Source organism: Arachis stenosperma, chromosome 5 (assembly GCF_014773155.1).
Source record: "Arachis stenosperma cultivar V10309 chromosome 5, arast.V10309.gnm1.PFL2, whole genome shotgun sequence".
Taxonomy (NCBI): Eukaryota; Viridiplantae; Streptophyta; class Magnoliopsida; order Fabales; family Fabaceae; genus Arachis; species Arachis stenosperma.
The window spans coordinates 2,587,842-2,608,724 of NC_080381.1; the positions used below are offsets into that span (position 1 = coordinate 2,587,842).

Consider the following 20,883-nt stretch of genomic DNA (forward strand, 5'->3'; position numbering starts at 1 on the left):
TTAATAATAATATTATTAAAATCATATATAAATTACAAAATTAAATAAATATATTGTATAATATTTTTTACAAATTAACTTCTAAGTTTAATATTAATTTACATATGATCTAATATATTATATATCCCTAAGCAATATATATAGCATTTTAAATTTATACTATATAATATAATAATTTAGTTTTTCGCGCATTACTGGTCTTAATCTGATTTCATTACAAAGAAAAATAAGAAATTTTATGAATCCAAAAGAAATTGACATAAATCATTCATTCAACATTTTTAAGCAATGTAGTATAAATTCTAGAGTGAATATCTCATTCGACCTCTGACAATTATTTTAGAAGGACAACGAGGCCCCAAAAAAAAAACATCCAATCCGGTCCTTGATAATTATTTTTGGGACTGATTAGTTCCTGTGCAAAAAAAATAACATTGATTTTTTTTGGCACAGGGGTCTCGTTGTCCTTTCGAGGTAATTGTCAGGGGTCGAGTTGGATTTTTTTTTTTGTCAAGGACCGGGTTTGGGTTTTTTTTGTCAAGGACCTCGTTGTCTTTCGAAGTAATTGTCAGGGGCTGATTTGAGTTTTTTCTAAATTCTATTGTCTGAAAATTCTGTCCATATATAATATCATACAAAGAATACATACTTAAAAAAGGATTTGATGTAAATTAATCATACTTTCCAAAAATCCATTGCATTTTTCAAACCACTCATGACAGTAGAATCCCCCTAAATAGTTCTAAATTTGTTTTGTAAGCAATCCAAACTATAAAGTTAGAACCTTCCCCTAAAACCTTGATGCATCATGATTTCTACATATCCTTTGGAATGAGATTATGGGAGGATATATAATCTGCCCTTAAATTTAATGTGATATTTAGCTTATGATCTATGAACTGTGGGAAACTTGGGCACACTTTGAATTTTTTGAAGGACTCATCTCCCTTGTTAAAGTATACATTCTCCTTAAGATCAATGTTTACAAAGTCCACAAAATAAACCAGTTTTTGTACACACTTTAAAGGAATTAAGTCAGTTGTTGCTTCTTCCTTGAACCTCCTTCTCCATATAATTTATTCCATTATTTTAGCTCATTCCTAACCATTCCTTCAGATGCAAAACTAGCAGCCACCTGCATCGAAACGGATATTATTCATAAACTTATGTCCATGAATGAAGACATATTCCAAAACGCTAAGTAGCATGTTAAAAATGGTTTCGTCAGTTCGCCATTTACCTGACTTTTTGTCTGTCTCATGTCTTCCATGTTTAAAGACCTCAGAGTAATTTGATGATCTTCTTTATTCTCTGAAGCATCTTCAAGCTAATTGGTCGAAAATAAGGTGAGGGACCAACTAAATATATTTTTTATAAATTCGGAGACACAAACAATACGATCAGGACCACTTTGAGTTTAACCCTATTTGGGTTAGTTCTATGGAGGCCTACTAGACAAAGTTTAGGTTTTTTTTTTTTTTTTTAATTTATAAGATCTGTTATTGTAAGTGGCTGAATTTATTTTTGATAGGTAGGGAATTTTAAAAAAGGGTTAACCATTAAAAATGCCCTCAAATTATTTAAACGCCGAAAAAAATGCGCCCGAATTTTACTATTAACAAAAATTCTCTCAAATAATTTTAAAATGCGACAAAATTATCTAACATTAAATATTTATTTATCAAAAAATACATTAGAGATTGAATTTTAATTGAATTTTTTACAAGCATAATTAGAAAAATGAGATACTATTATTTTTAAAATTTAGTGATTTTTACTAAGTATATCTTTTTTTGTATTTTTTAAAAGTATTATTGACTGTTAATAAAAAAATCACAAAAAATATATATTTAACGAAAAATTATCAAATTTTAAAGATAAAAATATCTCATTTTTTTAAATCATGCTTGCAAAAAAGTGCATCAAAATTCAATCTATAAAACATTTTTTGTAAATACATATTTATTATTGGACATTTTTATCGCGTTTTTAAATTCTTTAAGAGTAGTTTTGTCAATAACAAAATTTGAGTGTAATTTTGTCTGGGACAAAATTATTTGAGTGCATTTTTGGTGGTTTACACTTAAAAAGTATTGATTATTTGTTTTTCTTTTTATATAAAAAAGTAACATTTTGTTAGGCTCAAATTACGTAAGTAATAAAATTGCATTGATTATTTTTTATTTTGAAACTTATCTTAAAATTTTATATGAATAAAATTACATAAAGTTAAATGACATTTTAAAGTTTATATATATTAAATTACAATTTTGTTTAATATGTTTATTTATTATCAGTTGAATTACGGTTAAATTGATTGGACTAATAAATCTATAAAGTAATAATCAGAGCAGTTTGATTATCGGTTTGATTTTCAGAATCTTGGTTTAGAAGAAATGAGTATGTTACTCCTCCGTTCTTCGGGATCAACAAGAGATAGTACAGGAATATTCACTTGTTCTCCATCGACTACGCCTTTCGCCTTGATCTTAGGCCCTGACTCATCCTCCATGGACAAATTTTACGGAGAAACTCTTAGGTTTTTGAGACATTGGACTCTCATCAACGTTTGCATTACTCAAGCCGATATTCTCGCTTTCGCTTCGTCCACCACTACTCGCACAGGTCATTTCCTCTAAGGCAAAACGCTCCCCTATACTTAAGAGTGCTCATTTATGCCCACTTTGAATGAATAAGAAGGGGACTTATACAGATTCATCCTTAAGACGGAAGGCTTTCCTATACCTAAGAGTACTCATTTATGTCCACTTTAAATGAATATAAATGGGATCTATACAGATTCATCCTCTAAGAACGTCAACACCTTTCAGCTTTCCAGTTTTTCCGATCAATGCCCTCCCCCATCTATTTCCCATCATAACACTTAGAATGACTTCTATCGACCTTCATAATGGCACTCTTTTTAAGAAAGTTCTTCCAAATCAAATTTATCCATAATGAGAGTTGTACAAATTAAAGGTATTTTAGTTATTTTAGTATATTGTTATATTGTTTGATTCTATTCAGTTTAATTCAAATGTTTTTGTTAAAATCGAAAATCAAACCAAATCAATAAAAAATTTATCTAACGTGTGCCTAACATTTAAATAACTAATGCTGCATTTGATTAGTGTCTTTAAGACACATAGACACAAACACAAATATACAAAGATACATAGACATAAAGATTGCGTTTGGAAGAGAGACAGAGTGAAACTGAATTAAATCTCTATATTATATTTGATGTAAAATATATTGAATTGAGACTGAATTATATCTTAGTATTATATTTAATTTAAAATAAATATAATGATTGAGAAATAGATTTGAAATTTAAAAAATTAAATAAAAATATTTTTGATAAAAAAATATTATTAAAATTTCAATCTCCGTCTTTAAAATTTCAATCCCTTGTATCCCCACTTTTTAGAGGTACTGAAGGGACTAAAATTTAAAAAAAAAACGAAAACGGTCAGTCTCTGACCACCAAACATAATACATGCTATCAAAGATACAATTATTTTATAATGTATTTGATAATAATGTACAAGACACATGTATAAACCAAATGTCAATTTTACCCTTTTTAATATACTTTATCACGCCACAATCAGTTAGAGATAAAAAAAATTAGTAATTTAAAAAATAATTAAGAATAAAAAAATCAAATTTTGTGTCTAATACATTATGTTTTTAATTTTTTATTTTTTGATTTCGATCGTCTACTTTATTTAATTCTGAACATCCCTATTTATTATTATTTAAAAGAAATTAAAAGTCTTAAAATTTCAATCAATTGTTCGAGGAACTGAAAAAAGGCCTTCTAAATGAATAGCCTGGCTAAAGCCTATTAGGCCCGCTATTATCCATTAAAACCACTGACCGTAATGAACAATAATATTGAGCCATCAACAATTTAGTATGTTGCCCGTCCAAAAAAAAAAAAAAAACAATTTAGTATGTTGGGAGCTGCTGGAATTTAAGTTACAGCTGATTAGGATCACGGATAAACTTCTCAACATCTTGCTCTATATGCAAAATTGGATAAATTAAATGAGAAGTCTTGATAAGTTTAGATCCAAAATAAATAAGTGAATGCTTTCATAAGTGAAATAATAAAGCCTTTAGAAGTTTAGAACAATAGCAAGTAAAATCATCATAGAAATTTTACCGAAAAAAAAAATCATCATAGAAAGACCGTAACACAGAGATATCTCGTATCATGAATATTTTACTTTGTTTTTTTTTATTGAATAGGAGAGACAAAACCATTCAAAATATAAAAATTTTAATGTACATAAATAAATTTCTGCACATTTTCGTCAAAAATCCGAGATTCATAGCCAGATAGGGCAAGTATGCACTTAATTAGTTCCAAGTTCCAACTATTTTTCATTTCGAACATAACAAACAAAAAGAATTTTCCTAAGAAATGTGAAACTCTACTTAAGGATTGAAATCTCATGCAATGTAGGACATCTCTTTTTAATGCTTAACTAACAAATGTCCTAGGTAGCATATATATAATAATAACTAAGGAACTGTAATTCACAAATCATCATGCACTCGAATTACTCCTGAGATTACTAAACCCAAACCCAAACCTGGGAAAATATAATGGACTCCAGCTAGCAAATATTGCACGACCCTTTTTGGTTTTGGGAGGGGGAAGGGTAGCAGATCTTTACCTTATGTCACTGACATTATCGCAACCACCAATTGTCTAACGTGGAAAATGTTGCAGGTTAACAGAACAATTCCAACCATTGATAATATAAAAATTATTGCTGAAAAGGATGTTATGTAAAATAGTGGACATCTCTATAACTAATATTCTTTTTAAAAGTCTTATATCCATAGATTTGACAAGCAGAAGCTACTACCACCAGAACTATTCTTCATAAAAATCATCAAATCCAACCAATACCGCACTAAGAAAATTGACAACAACTGCTTCATATAACACTTAATCTGCACACCAAAAATAACCTCCTCTGTCAAATTTTGCTGTGATCTTCGTTAACTATTCTCCATTCATCTAGATTTAGAAATAACACAAACAATAAATCTCATGACATATATAATTAAATAAGCCAGAGAAACAAATCACCAAAAAACAAATGAGAAAGAGCATAATTTGTTGAATCAACTAAATGAATTCTAAGATAATTAGACAACAGCAACATCTCCTTCCCCACAAGACCCTACCATATCTTAGCATTCACCCTTTAAGTGTCAACAGGCCCCTACTGTAACCTTGGCTTTTAATCTTCCTTTAACCATAGCTTTGAAATAATGATTCAATAACTAATAGCAATTTAACCAAAAGAAATTCTAGAACCACGAAAAGAAAAAAAGGCTCAATTTTTTTTACAAAGAAAAAGACTATCAAAGAGTTAAAAAGAGCAAAAGTGTCAGCTGCATTGGAAATTTGGAATGGCATATTTTTCTCTATCAATAAAGCTTATATAAATTATAATAAAAATGGTACCAAAAATTTATGAAATTTAAAAATTATACAGAAACAAATTTGAATGTTTGTCAATCATATATCATTTTATAAAAGATCAAGACATCAACAAATGTAAAAAATCTAGCTCAAATTCCAAACACCTTATGTGAAAATTCTTAACTTTAAAAAAAAAAGTAAAAATATAAAATTCAGAAAAGTAAAATATTAAAATATAAAAAAAAAAGAAGAGTGAAAAAAAGAGAAAGAGGAATAAGCCACAAGTTAAATAGATACATCACTTATTCCTCTTGACTTATATGCTCTTATTGATTCACCTATTCTCTTTGACTAAAACTTGATATTTTCTCAATTTTGTGAATGAAAAAGATTATAACCTAAAAAAGTACATAATGATATATGAAGATTGAAATCCTACTAACATGTCTAACTTTATTTAATAGCAGAATAAACACATCAGTATTCAAAAGCTCCAAACATAGAAATGTCTAACTGAGAAATCTGATCGCCAATAAACAAACAAGTAATCATAGCAGAGTACACAATAATAAAATAAAGCATACATGAACAAGTTGAAGTTAGTCATTCTTGTTTGAAAGCTGTTGTTGGGTTGTTTGGACTCGTCCCACCAGCTAGCTTGGGCTCTTTCCTTGGAGATATGCAATCTGTAACATAATATGTCAAGCCCAATACAAAATCCAAGATTGGAATTATTTAAACTAAATGTGCCTCTTAATCCACCTTTTTCTATAATAATAGCAGATATATAATAGTCAAGATAGTAAATACTTTTGTTCTCAGGTCTTAAGAATAACAATTCTTTTAAAAAATAAAGAAAATTTATTCACCAAATCCCTAACAATGTTGTTGATAGATATAATCTAATGGTAACTCTTACAAAATAACAAGAAGCATGGTGACAAAAGCAACATTACCTTGGGAGTAAGGATGTTTGCGAGGCATTCCCTTGCTGAGCGAGAAAATAAAGGAGGTGTTGAGCACTTCAAGACGGTTGTCCTCTAAGTAAGGCACCGTATCATAGACTTGATTCACCAGTACACGCACAGATAAGAACCTTTGCTCCTCCCCTTGTACCAACCCTAATTCAACTACTAAAATGCAAAGGGATGGAATGCCTTCTGCGAGACCACCGATGATAATGCATACTTTGCTGTTGCCAAGGTCAACAGCGTTCATTCCTATGGACAGACTATCAAAGTAGGATGGCTGAATCGCCTTACACAACTCATCAAGGAATTGATGGCCGCGAACGCAATAATCTTTATTATCCACCAGCAAAGCGTGTATGTCATATTCCACATGTTCTCCGGAGGGAAGCCTCCTCAAGTCCCATGTCAGCACCACCCTGCAATTGTCTACATCCCCAAGGGACGACACGAGCACAAGGGGTCCGTGAAACTGACGATCAGAAGAAGAAAATGCGCGCTCCGGTTTTTCCCACGTGAGAGTTCGGGGGTCGTAGGCATAGTGAATGCTTGGTGCGGACCAGCAATGAAAGAAGAGCTTATCATCCAGCACGAAACAGAGAGGGCAAGAACGACCAAAATCAGGGAGCACGGTTGGAGGAATAGACAAGGAATCCCATTTCCCGGAACGGGAACTTAAAACCCATAACCCCGTCTCCATTCCTTCCGGTGTCTTACGATACCCCACCAAGTAAACGTCATCTTGAATGTTTGCCATGTAACAGAAGCGGTCGGTCGGTAGCGGAGGGATTGCGCCCGCCTCAGATGTGTCCAACGTGTTGCCGCCGACATAGGAGATTTGGCAGATCTTGGTGCCAGAATCGGTTGGACCATCGAGTAAGAAAAGTTTCGAGTGGAAGATAAAGGGATACAACATGCCGGGCTCTGGAAGCTCCAACTGGAAATCAAAGGGAGCCGGCTCAAAACGGGATTTCCAATCCCTAACCTCATTCTTCCCCAATTTTTCTAACTTCTCAATGCGGATGCCAAAGATTTTTTGATCTGTCACCACCTGTTTCCGCCGACTCCATCATCAACAATATGAACTGGCTAGGGTTTCGGTTATGGAAGATTGGATTTCCTCACGGATTTCTTTTATTTAAATTAATTGGCCACATCTCGATTTTTTAAAAGGAAAAGTACGAGGAACTAATGAAATATTTATACAATGAAATATTTAAAAGGGAAAGTATGGAGTATTAAAGATATAATCCTTAGTGTTACAATTTTCCATCAGCTGAAACTTTTGGGATGAGTAGTATCAGACTTGATATTAAAGCGCTGGATTCGAAAGGTCAAGAATTTGATTTTTGGTGAATCTAAAAATTAGTTTAATTTTTCGAGAAGATATTTATTATCCCTTGTGCTCGGATGGTTATTCTAAATAGTATAAGAAATGTTCATTTTATAACTTAATAGCTATTGTACACATTGTACAAATAGTTCATTGTCTCCCTAGCGGAATCCTTTTTAAAATTGAACACACAAATTTCAATTATCTAATATATTTACATATTTTTTTAACTAAACAATGAGCTATTAGAATAATCAAACATGTAATAGTAAAATAATTAATTTTGTTTATAATAGTATAATAAAACTTTTTGAAATATCAAATACATCATTTTTATACATTATAACCGATTAGTGCTTATTCTTTTTTGGATAAAGATCCTCTAAAATGAAAAAATTAGTAAAATAATAAAATGAGAAATTAATCACTCTTAAATTAAGATATACATTTTATAAAAATTATAAAATTAATAGTGATTAATCTTTTATTTTACCACTTTATCACCTTTTTTATTTTAGAAGATCCTAATTCTATTTTTTTATACACGTAATATGATTATTTTTTTTGGTAAACCAGCGGGGCCTAAGCCCAAGAAAAGAAAACAAATAACTAGTTGGAGGGATTAGTGCCCCTGTTTACATCTTTTAAAAGGAGATCTTTCATTTCTTCAGGTGGACTATCAAGAAAATAAAATTCAAATTGTTTTCTTATACTAGCTTTGGCCAAGTGGTTAACGGAGGCGTTGCCACTTCTATGCGTGTGCATGACTTTGATCTCCCAAGGCTTATCCTTTAGTTTCTGAATTTCTCTAACCAAGGAGTTGTAATTTTGGCTTTTCTTTCTTTTACTTATTTCTTTGTAAACTAACGAATCAGTCTCAATAATAATTCTCCTCATCCCCAAGTCCCATACCATGTTGAGACCATAAAAGACACCCCATAGTTCTGCGTGAAAGGCGTGACAGTTTCTCAAATTTGCCATGAATCCTCCTACCCAATCACCTTCATGAGTCCAGATCAATCCACCACAATCCGTCGTCCTCACACTTTCTATTACTGATTCATCTGTATTCAGTTTCACCCATCCAATTGGGGGAAGTTTCCATTCAATTCTTGTCTCTGCTATTATTTGTCCTTTTTTCATGTTCAATTTCTTGAAAGCTTCCTTTGACTGATTTATGGCATTTCTGATGATCAACACAGCATTTTGAGGTCTATTAAAAGGTGGGGCATGAACCTCTTGGTTTCTTCATTTCCACAAATACCAACAAGTAATAAAGAAATCGTCTTTCCAAGAAAAAAGAGAAGATTTACCAATATTATTCTCCAAGTTTAGCACTATCTAGTTATGGAGATCTGTGCCATAGAAAGTAGTTGCTACTGTCGGATTAATAATCTGTTTCCATATGATTGCTGCTTTAGGACAGTCTCTCATCACATGAATAATAGTTTCTTGCTGGTTCCTGCAGTGATGACAATTGGGGCTTGTTCCCATGAATTTTGCTTTTCTACTTGCTGTAAGTAATCGACCATGAGCAAGTTACCATATAAAAATCTTCACTCGTTCTTGTCCCTTCTACTTCCATATGCTGCTCCGTCTTATGTTATTATGAGTGTTATTGACCGGGGACAAGTTCTTATAGGCTGAGGCAATTGAAAATATACCATTAGGTGTATGATTCCAGCATATCGAATCCGTGTTACCTTCATTGGGAGGAGGGATGGATATAATTTTATCAATAATTGATGATGGGAGCAAATGACTAAGTTCCCCGAAATTCCAGTTACCATTCTGATTTACATATTTTGAGACAGTTTCATTCTCTTTTTTTCTTGGGATTGGATTGATGGCAGCTCTAATTAAGGAATTTTCTTCCTTTACCCACTTGTCATACCAGAACAAGGTGCTTTTGCCGTCTTCAATAATCTTGTGGCAATTGTCTTATAATTTACCCATAGTTTTGTCATCTCTTTCCAAAGAGGAGAGTCATTTGTTCTATAGGATCTTCCAACCTCATCTTCCCTTTCTTTTATATATTTATTGTACATTACTTGTGTCCAGAGAGAGTCCGATTCAGTCCATAAATTCCAAATCATCTTCATAATGAAAGCATCATTAACAATATCTAATTTTCTCATTCCAATACCCCCTCATCTGTTTTGGCAGACACAAAGTATTCCAGCTCACATGGTGCATGTTTTTCTGGCCTTGTACTTCTCCCCAAATGAAGCTTCTTTGCATCCTCTCTAATTGTTGACAGACTCCTTTAGGTATTCTTGAATGCTGCATGTCAAAGTTTTGAAGTGGACATAGGACAGTCTTTGCAATATTAATTCTTCCTACTAAGGATAAACATTGAACCTTCCACCCTTTTACTTTACTTTGCATTCTATCAATCACATTCTTGAACTTTTCTTTGCCTTTCCTATGGTTTGTTAGCATAGCACCCAAGTACCTTCCCAGGCTTTGTTATTCTTGATAATGGCACAAATCAATGATGGCCTTCCGGTTTGCTCTTCCTACATTGTTAGAGAATAAGATATTTATTTTTGAGACACTAATTTTCATACCAGATATTCGACAAAACTCTCCCATACATTCCAAGATGGTTTTCCCCTGTTCCTTGCTAGCTTTCCCAAAAACCAAAAGATCGTCAGCAAATAGGAGGTGTGAAATATGTGGCCCTTCTCTACTTATTTTCATCGGTCTCCATTGTTCCATATCTACATTCTCTATCATTTGAGAGAGACGGTCCATAACAATAACGAAAAGGTCAGGAGATATAGGGTCTCCCTGTCTTAAGCCTCTGGTTGGGTGAAATTCCTCCGTTTTTCCTCCATTCCAAAGCACATTATACGAGACCGATTATTCACATCCCATGATTAGGCTGGTAAAGGATTCTCCCAGACCAAAGTCAATCAAATACTGTCTAAAAAATCTCCATTTAAGCCTATCATATGCCTTTTCAAAGTCATATTTAATAGCCATAAAGCCGTGTTTACCTTTTATCTTCTTCATCACATGTATAAGCTCCTTCGCAATCAATATATTATCGTGGATCTTTCTCTCGGGAACGAAACATGATTGAAAAGGGGCAATTCTGTCTGTTAGAACTGGCTTTAATCTCTCAACTATGATCTTAGAAATACATTTGTAGCTCACATTGCATAGAGCAATTGGCCTGAATTGTGTGATATACTCCGGGACTTTCACTTTTGGTATAAGTGTTATAAAAGTAGTGTTAATCCCTTTTATTAATTTTGGGTAGACCCAACAATCTCTAACCAGCTGCAAAACGCTGTCGTTGATGATTTTCCAGTGCTCTTTGTAGAAAAGAGATGGAAATCCATCTGGTCCCGGTGCTTTAAGAGACCCAATATTAAAGATTGCATCTTTAATTTCCCTCTCCGAGGGAATTTTATACAAGCTCTTCCCTATCTCATCTTCTAATATGGGGTAATCAAAACTATAATGAAAGCTAGCAGAGCTATAATTTTCTTCTGAGTACAAGGCCCGAAAAAAATCAACTACATGCTTGCCAAGCATCTCATAATTCTCTATCCAATCACTTTCTTGATTCTTTAGCTTTAAAATTTTATTTTTCCTCCTTCTGATGACTATCCTGGTATGGAAGTACTTGGTATTACGATCACCATCTACTAGCCATTGGTCTCTTGATTTTTGCATCCACATAGTTTCTTCCTTATCCAGGATATCTTCCAACTCATTCCTTAGCTCTCTTTCCAAATCATCTAAGAACGGATTCTTACCGTAAAAGGGAGCCCTTTGAATTCCACCAAGTCTACTCAAAATCTTCCTTTTCTGTTTTCCGATATGTCCGAACACCTCCTTATTCCATATTGCCAGATCCTTCATAAGCAGATTCAGCGCACCATTGAGATGAGTCTGCCCCTTCCATTTCTCTTCCACGAACCCTTTGAAGTTTGGATGTAATTCCCACATTGCTTCATATCGGAACGGCTTGTCTTTGATCACCATACCTTTAGGATTCATGTGAACCGAAATTGGGTGATGATCCGAATTGACACGAGCAAGAACATCAACTATTGCTTCTTGGTATCTTAATCTCTAATCTGAATTGCACAGAGCTCTATCAAAACGTTTGAAAACTCTATCTAGGTTCTCCCATTGTGGCCCTCTCCAAGTGAACCTTAGCCCCACCGACCCTAAATCTATTAAAGCACAACTATCAATCCACCTTTTAAATCTCCTGCAGGCTCCAGAATCTACTCTACCCCACCTTTCTTCTCAGATGGATCAGATATCTCATTGAAATCTCCCACTACCAACCAACCTCCCATAATATTCTGTTTGATATGATGAATATCAGTCCACAACTCTCGTCTTTTATCCTCCCGAGGATTAGCATAGACGGCAGTAAGAAACCACTCTTCCTCATTTCCTCTCTTCACCTTCATATGTACAAACTGATTTTTTGTCAATATCACATCAATAGCTAGATAAAGGTCTTTCCACATAATCCATATACCTCCACTAAATCCCACGACCTCTTTGATATGGCAAAAGGAGAAACCAAAACTGCTAATGACATTCCTGGCTTTAATCCCACCGCATCTTGTTTCGAGCAATATGACCACATCTGGTCTATGTAATCTCACAAATTCTAAATGGGTGCGCCTAAAACTCTCACTAGCCGCCCCTCTACAATTCCAGGACATGATGATCATATCTAAGATAAACAGAAGAAATAAAAACCTGGTCATATCAGAACGCAGAAGATCAGATGGCCATCGCCATCTCTTCTCTCTCCTCTCGATTCTCTTCCATTGTGTTTTCTTCTATACAATCTCCCTCATTGAGGTTAATGTAACTCTTCTGGTGGTTGTACGCAACTCCCTGCTGCTCCTCAAACTGTTCCATAGCCTCCATCAATATCTCATTGTCAACTGAGTTCATATATGGAGGTTTGGGTTCAGGGTCAAGTTGATCAGTCATCTTTTCATCTCTCTAAACAGTTTCTGGAACAAATTCTTCTAGAGAATTGGGGGTTTGGGACAAAGGAGTGTTGATGTTATTCATGGTTTGGGTATGAGGAAGGTTTAGTATGGAGTTGTTGTTGTGGTCAAGGGGATTATCTGGGTTTACTTTTTATTTCAAGGGGGAGGTCTTTACAGGAAGTTTAGGGTTGTTGGCTGGGGGTGTTCTTTGTGTTTTTTTACTTAGAGAAGCACTTTTATCATTTTGGGGCATGGTTTGGGCATTTTTGGTGTCAATTAGGGAAGCTGAGATGATAATCGGGGTAGAGGTCTGGTGTTGGACTTGCATATGTTTAGGTCCAGTTTGGTCTTTTCTGGGGGCTAAACTTTGATTGCTTCAAAAGGCTTTGTGAGTCCTTGGTGGGTCATTTTTATTCACAATCAGATTCTCTTGATCATTTTCCTTCTCTTCATCAACATTTGTATCTTCATTAACACGACTCAGCGCCGCATACCTCGTACCCCCTACTGTAGTGGTAATCTTTTTGCCAACGTCTCCAACGTCTCTGTTCTTCCCACTACCTTCTCCCGTATTGGATTTTCCAGTCTTTTTTCCTCGTACTATCCTTTGCACAATCATCCATGGTCCGTATCCATTTTCTTCCTCTTCTATTACTTTCTTGCCCTTGTCTTTTATGAACATTCCATTACTATCCTTTTCTTGTTGCCCCTTTGTCTTCTGCTGAGCCCCTCCGTTTCCATCACCTCCATTCTCCCCCATATCTTCACCTTGTTGTACTTTACTTTGTGCTATTATTTTCGGACAATTTGGTTTTTCATGCCCTACCATTCCACACGAAAAATAGATGTTATAAAGCCCTTCATACTCTACTGTGTATCTCACTCCATTAATGGAGTATTGGGACACTAAAGGCTCTGTTAAATTCAGCTCCACACATAATCTAGCAAACTTGCCTCTGCATTTATCTGCTGTGTTTGAGTCCACTTTTAAAGTTCTTCCCAGAATATTACCAATTTTATTCAACATCTCTTCCACATTAGATCTTGCTACAACATTTTGCTTCTTACTCTTCCAAGATATCAAGTTTCCACCAATAAAAACACAATAACAGATGTAGAACGTCTATTAGATGGAGATCCTGCCCAATCTGCATCAGTATACCCAACAATCTGGTTATGTCCTTTATCTTCATACAACAAACCTTTTCCTGGAGCACCTTTGATATATCTAAGGACTTTAACAGCTGCATCCCAATGACTATCGCATGGGGAGTCAAGAAACTAACTTAGGATACTTGTGGCAAATGAAATATCTGGCCGAGTGACTGTCAAATAATTCAATCGGCCAATTAATCTGCGATATCTACCAGGATCTGCAAGAGGTTCTCCTTGATCTGGACTAAGTTTTGTGTTGGGATCCATTGGTGTATCTACAGGTCTAGAATCCAACATTCCAGTTTCTTCAAGAATATCCAGAGCATATTTTCTCTGTGAGATACAGATCCCAGTATTAGATTGTGCCACTTCAATTCATAGGAAATATTTTAACTTCCCCATATCCTTAGTCTGAAAGTGATCAAACAAGTGTTGTTTTAACTGAGTGATTCCCTCATGGTCATCTCCAGTAATGACAATATCGTCCACATAAACAACCAGATATATGGAGGTCGTGGAGGAAGAATGACGGGAGAAAATTGAATGATCTGCTTCACTCTGAATCATGCCAAATTTGGAAATAACAGCACTAAAGCGACTAAACCAAGCTCGAGGGGATTGTTTCAAGCCATATAAAGATCGGCGTAAATGACATACTAAGCCGGACGACTCCCCCTGAGCAACAAACTCGGGAGGTTGCTCCATGTATACTTCCTCCTCAAGATCACCATGTAAGAAAGCATTTTTAATATCAAGTTGAAGAGGCCAATGGCGAATGGCAGCCATAGAAAGAAAAAGATGGACAGATGCCATCTTCGCAACAAGAGAGAAGGTATCACCATAGTCCAAACCAAAGATTTGAGTGTAGCCCTTAGCCACAAGGCGGGGTTTTAATCGATCAATGGTTCCGTCTGAGCTGACCTTAATAGTATAGATCCAACGACAACCCACAGTAGATTTGCCTGGTGGCAATGGAACAAGATCCTAAGTACCAATAGAATATAAGGCAGACATCTCCTCAATCATAGCCTGGCGCCACCCTGGATGTGAAAGAGCTTCTGCTGTTGTTTTGGGTATAGAAACAGAAGACAAAGTGGAGGTAAAAGCATAGTGCGAAGATGATAAACGATGGTAACTAAGAAAATTATAAATAGGATTAGGATTACGGGTGGAACGAGTACCTTGTCTGAGAGCAATAGGAGGACTACTGCTAACTCCTGAAGAAGGATCCAAGGACGGTTCAACCACGGGTTCAGGAGATGAGTTATCTTGGACTGCAGGCCGTGGGCGGCGATGATAAACCTGGAGATGCTTTGTGGGACTAGGAGGCCCATCTAAGTAAGGAACAGGAAGCACCTCCATAATGGAAGGTGAAGTGATGTCGGGTGCAGAGAAAAAAGGGGTATTCTCAAGAAAATTGACATCTGCAGACACAAAGAAATGATTAAGAGCTGGAGAATAACAACGATAACCCTTTTGAAATCGAGTGTATCCTAAGAAAACACATTTGATAGAGTGAGCAGTTAACTTGTCTTTGCCTGGGGTAAGATCATGGATGAAACAAGTACAACCAAAGACTCGTAGTGGAAGAGAAAAAATGTGCTCATGAGGAAATAAAATGGAATGAGAAAGTTGATTTTGCAAAACAGAAGAAGGCATACGATTAATTAAATAACATGCAGTCAGAACAGCCTCACCCCAAAACTTAAGGGGAACATGAGTATGGAGAAGAAGAGTGCGAGCAGTTTCAATCAAGTGACGTTCAGCCACACCATTCTATTGAGGGGTATGAGGACAAGACGACTGATGTAGAATGCCTTGGGAGGACAAGTAAGACGAAAAGGGTGCTAAAAAATACTCACGAGCATTATCACTTCATAAAATTTTAATTGAAGTTTTGAATTGGTTTTGAATTTCAGAACAGAAAGACTTGAAATGTGCAAATAATTCAGATCTGTCCTTCATTAAATATAACCAAGTACAACGAGAAAAGTCATCAATAAAGGTGACAAAATAACGAAAACCATAATGAGATGTAACACGACTAGGTCCCCATACATCAGAATGAATAACAGAAAAGGGAGACGCAGCTCGTGTATTGACACGACTTGAAAAAGAACTACGAACATGTTTACCTAAATGACAAGTTTGACACTCTAAAGTAGCAAGACGAGATAAACTTAGGACCATAGCTTGTAACTTCGAGAGGCTGGGATGTCCCAGGCGACAATGGACCACGTCCGGAGACTCAACAGCAGCAACAGAAGACATAGTAGTAGTGGGTAAGGCAAGCCGATACAGTCCTTGAGACTCACATCCTGTACCAATCGTCTGTCCCGTCCCTCGATCCTGTACAATGACAGAGTCAGCAAAAAAGGTAACAGAATAATTAAGAGAACGAGTAAGTTGGCTAATAGAAATCAAATTGAAAGGACAATTGGGCATGTAAAGAACAAATTTCAAAGGTAATGTAGGAAGAGGAGTAGCTTGACCTATTCCCTTAGTACCAATTTTAGAACCATCAGCCAAAGTGATAGAAGGAAGAAATGCAGGGTGTTCAAGTTTTGAGAGGACAGAAGAAGTACCAGAAATGTGATCAGAAGCACCTGAGTCAAGGACCCATGGTCCAAGAGAAGAGGAATGAGAGATACAAGCAACAGAATTACCATAGTGGGCCACCGAAGCAACGGGAGTAGATGCCTGCTTTGAAGCTTGGTACTGGAGAAATTCATCATAATCATTGCCAGAGACAAATATCCCTTGTGGTTGTACGGCAGAGTGAACGTCAGATGGCTCATTAGTTTGGACAACATTAGCTACCTTGGTAGGACGACCATGGAGAGCATAACATTTATCCTGAGTATAACCAATCCTATGGCAATAGGTACAACTAAGGCGAGTATGATTACCATGACCATTACCACGACCGCCACGGTCGCCTCGAGTGGGCACTTGAAAGGTCACTTGAGAAGAAGATTGGGATGCCAATGCAGTTTGGTCAAAAGTATGGGTCTCAAGAGAGGGGCCGGATTGCAAGAGTCGTGCAAATACGTCCTGAAGGGAAGGAACAGGTGAGGTGCCAAATATTTGTTGCCGAAGAGATTCAAGTTCAGCTGGCAACCCAAGTAACGTAAGTACCAAAAACAGCTTTTCCTGTTGAGCATGATGGTCATCAGCATTAGACACATAGGGAAGGAGAGTCAAAAACTCTTCCTTGACAGCTTCCCATAAGATTCTATATCAGTTCCTTGAAGCTGTAAACTACACAGCTTCTTAGCAACATTGTAAAGTCTTGCAATGTCATTAGTGTATAAAGCTTTAGCACGGTCCCACACCTTCTTACAAGTTTTGTAAACCCAAAACATAGTCAGCTTTGGTGGATCAATGGTCTGCCACATAAGGTTACATAGCTGGGCATCAATCTTCTTCCAAGTGGTTTTGTCAGCGGCGCGAACATCATCAACAGATTTAGTAAGGTGGTCTTCATAGCCTTGGTCCATGAACCAAAGTTTCACAGAATCAGCCCAAAAAAGGTAATTTTTGGTACCCATCAATTTTTCAGAGGTCATTGTAGCGGTTCCAGAAACAAAAGATGTTAGAACAGCCGGTTTGCCACCATTGGAGTTGGTGTCGGGGGTTACCTCAGAAGACATGATGGCAGACACTCAGAAACGGCTGGAAAACACCTGTAGAAGGGAAACGAGGGCCGAAAAAAAAACTGGGCAGCGGAGCGTGACGTTCACGCGTAGTTGACGGCGGTGAAATTTTAGGGACAGGCCGAACTTGGCTTTCCGGTTCTGATTCTAGGGTTGCTTCAGAGTGGGTCTGATATTTAACAAGATTTTGACCGAAAAAATAGTTTATGACGAAGAGACACAACTGATAGTGTCAGCTGGTGGAAAAAAGAAACACGACTAAGAGATTACAGCCAGAAAAGAAAAAAAAAACAAATAGAAACCAGAGCTGGGTCGGAACCCGCCCTGATACCAACTTGAAATACACGAATGGAGTGAGACAAGGATTGTGTTTTGGATGAATTCCTTGAGAGAATCATCTCTCAGCGTCAATATATATATATATATATATATATATATATATATATATATATATATATATATAGGTACAGAAATGAAATCCCTTAATACTAGGAGATAATATTCCTTAATACTAGGAGATACAACAGAACCAGATATCTAAAAATAGAAACTATATCAAAACAGAATAACTTATATAAAGCCTATATCTCTCAGAATAACTTATATACAGCCTATATCTCTAATCTGATATTCAACAATCTTCATATTGATTGACTTGCAAAATTTGGAATATTCTGATCTCAGCTATATATGTTTCTTTACTGTTATCTTCTAGAACACATTGGCTTGTTTACCAAATTAAGATACATCAATCTCTCACATACTTAAAAGCATCGAATTGTTATCTGGCTTGGAGTATCTGAACCTACAGAATAATTGTTTGAAGGGTGAAATCATTAAATCATATCTCATGAGCTTTTCTAAATTAAAATACTTGTACTTGTCACACAACTTATTATCTCTAAATTTTGTCCCCAACTGGATTCCTCCTTTCCAAATAGTAGTTTTGGAACTAGTATCTTGCAGGATGGGTCCTAGCTTTCCAAGTTAGCTACTGACTCAAAATTACATAGATTATCTGGATATTTCTGATGCGTGGATTCATGGCTCTGTTCCTGAGTCATTTTGGTACAAGTTGCAACTTGGATATTATTTGAATATGTCCCACAACAATTTTGAAGGTGTTATTCCAACTTTACCAGTAAGGTTATCACATCCCGGAGCATATGTAGATTTGAATTCAAATTGATTTGAGGGTTCAATTCCTTTGTTTTTGCTGCATGCTTCGTGGTTGATTCTTTCTGGAAATAAATTTTTAGATGTGTCATCACTATTGTGTGACAACAGCACTACTGCTACAAGCTTGCTCGTCAGTCTAGTTTTAGCAGACAATCAAATAAATGGACAACTACTAGATTATTGGGAATCTGTTAACACATTATTCTTTCTTGATCTAAGCAATAATAATTTGTCAAGGAAGATCCCACCATCCATGGGCTCCCTTAACAAATTGAAAGCTTTGGTCTTAAGAAACAATAGTTTGATGGGAGAAGTACCTTCTAGTTTGAAGAATTGCACCAATTTGTTTGTGTTAGATGTGGCTAAAAGTTTGTTGTCTGGGCCAATTCTCTCTTGGATTGGTGACAGCTTCCAACAATTGATTCTCTCGAGCATGTCAGAAAATCACTTTTCTGGAAATCTTTCTATGCATCTCTATTATTTAAAGCACATACAAGTGTTAGATCTTTCATGGAATAACCTATCAAATGGAATTCCAACATTCATCAAGAATTTCACTTCAATATCCAAAAAAAGCATTAACATAACTGAAACTGGGAGTTGTACAGATATGAATACTATTTATGATTATTACAAAAATACCTTTTATCTTGATCGGTACATAGTTAACATAACTTTAATGTGGAAAGGTGTGGAAAACTGGTTCAAGGATCTAGAGTTTGGTGTTAAGGCCATTGATCTCTCAGGTAATCAGTTAACCAGTGAAATTCCAAAAGAGATCGAATATTTGGTTGGATTAAATGAACTGAATTTATCAAGAAACAATCTAAAAGGAGAGATTCCTTCAGAAATTGGAAATCTAAATTCTCTGGATTCCCTTGACCTATCAAGAAATGATTTGTGTGGTAGAATTCCTTCAAGTCTGTCCCAAATTGATGGGATTGGTGTGTTAGACTTGTCATACAACAATCTGTCTGGAAGAATTCTATCAGGGAGACACATGGATACCTTTAGAGCCTTTTTCTTTGAAGGAAATCCTAATCTGTGTGGTGAGCAACTACACAAAACCTGTCCAGAAGACATAACACTAACAAAGCCACAAGAACCAATAACACATGATGATGCAGATGACAATTCAGATTTTTATGAAGCATCATACATGAGCTTGGGTTTTGGATTTTTCACGGGCTTTTGTGGCCTTTTAGGGCCATTACTGTTTTGGAGGCCTTGGAGAATTGCTTATCTCAGATTCTTGAACAAATGGGCAGACTACATATATGTAATTGTGGCATTAAAGATGTGTAGGTTCCACAAGTGACTTCAAGATTCGCAGGTACTCAGATTATAGATTCTATCTCGAATTCTTAGTTCATTTTCTTTACCTATCGTTAATTACTACCTCCTCATATATGTCAACAGTTTTAATGATTTTGTGCACTTTTAAATGGTTAAATTATAGTTCTTGGGTACTTTTACTGGGGGTTAAAAAAAAGAATATATATATATATATATATATAGCTTCTATTTTTTCCTAATGGGGAATACTTGACTAAAATAATTATATGAACAGAAAAGCATATATATTTTGTGTTTGTTATTTAAATTTACTATCCAAATTTTTTCTATCTTAAACTTTCACATTTTTTTCTATTTTTTTTAAAAGGATGAGAGTTTAAGATACAAAAGTTTGAATAGTAAAAAAAAAACCCTTCATATTTATTAATGCATTTATGGTTCTACATATTTTGTAGAATATCCACACACATGATACATCCATTTGGTTGCATTTTGGTGCAGATGCGCTCTGCACTTCTAATCTGGGATGGACTTATTGGGGGTGGTTGCTGCTAGGGCCAAGATACATGTAGTGTGTTGGAGTTGTTGAATTATATATTCAATAAAATTTTTAGTTCGTATAATCTATCACTTTTTGCGATCAAACTTAGTTTGTGGTATTTTGTATCTCTAGTTATCAGAATAATGTAATGGAGTGATGTGCCTATTCATATATCTTTGTAAGTTATTTTCAGAATAATCTATTCCTCTTCAAATATCTTTATAATTATACTTGATCAAGAGTATTACCATACTAGAACTTTATTTTAAAAATAGATTGATAGATGATGCTCTAATAACTCAATTTCAATTTATCACTCTCTGCATT

At 35.4% G+C, this 20,883-nt stretch overlaps 2 protein-coding genes across 3 annotated transcripts; one reads left to right on the forward strand and one right to left on the reverse strand.

The window, feature by feature from the left end:
- Positions 1-4,205: 4,205 nt before the first annotated feature.
- LOC130979465 (uncharacterized) lies at positions 4,206-7,699 on the reverse strand. 2 transcript variants are annotated; one of them, XM_057902912.1, is made up of 3 exons: positions 6,406-7,699; positions 6,034-6,135; positions 4,206-4,971 (listed from the first exon to the last, which is right to left on the reverse strand). In XM_057902912.1, the coding sequence occupies exons 1-2, from the start codon at positions 7,331-7,333 to the stop codon at positions 6,053-6,055; spliced, it is 1,011 nt and encodes a 336-aa protein (XP_057758895.1). In that variant the 5' UTR covers positions 7,334-7,699; the 3' UTR covers positions 4,206-4,971; positions 6,034-6,052. The 2 variants fall into 2 exon arrangements, with proteins under 2 accessions (XP_057758895.1, XP_057758894.1); XM_057902911.1 differs by having other exon boundaries at positions 4,206-5,038.
- An 11,273-nt stretch (positions 7,700-18,972) lies between these two features.
- Positions 18,973-20,037, forward strand: LOC130979736 (receptor-like protein EIX2). Its single transcript, XM_057903262.1, has one exon. The coding sequence runs from the start codon at positions 18,973-18,975 to the stop codon at positions 20,035-20,037; it is 1,065 nt and encodes a 354-aa protein (XP_057759245.1).
- The last annotated feature ends 846 nt before the right edge of the window (positions 20,038-20,883 follow it).

Coding starts and splice junctions, on each gene's coding strand:
- LOC130979465 (XM_057902912.1), bottom strand. CDS start 7,333: ATGTTGTATCCCTTTATCTTCCACTCGAAACTTTTCTTACTCGATGGT. Junction 6,136..6,405: donor CAAACATCCTTACTCCCAAG/GTAATGTTGCTT, acceptor ATTATGTTACAG/ATTGCATATCTCCAAGGAAA.
- LOC130979736 (XM_057903262.1), top strand. CDS start 18,973: ATGGGCTCCCTTAACAAATTGAAAGCTTTGGTCTTAAGAAACAATAGT.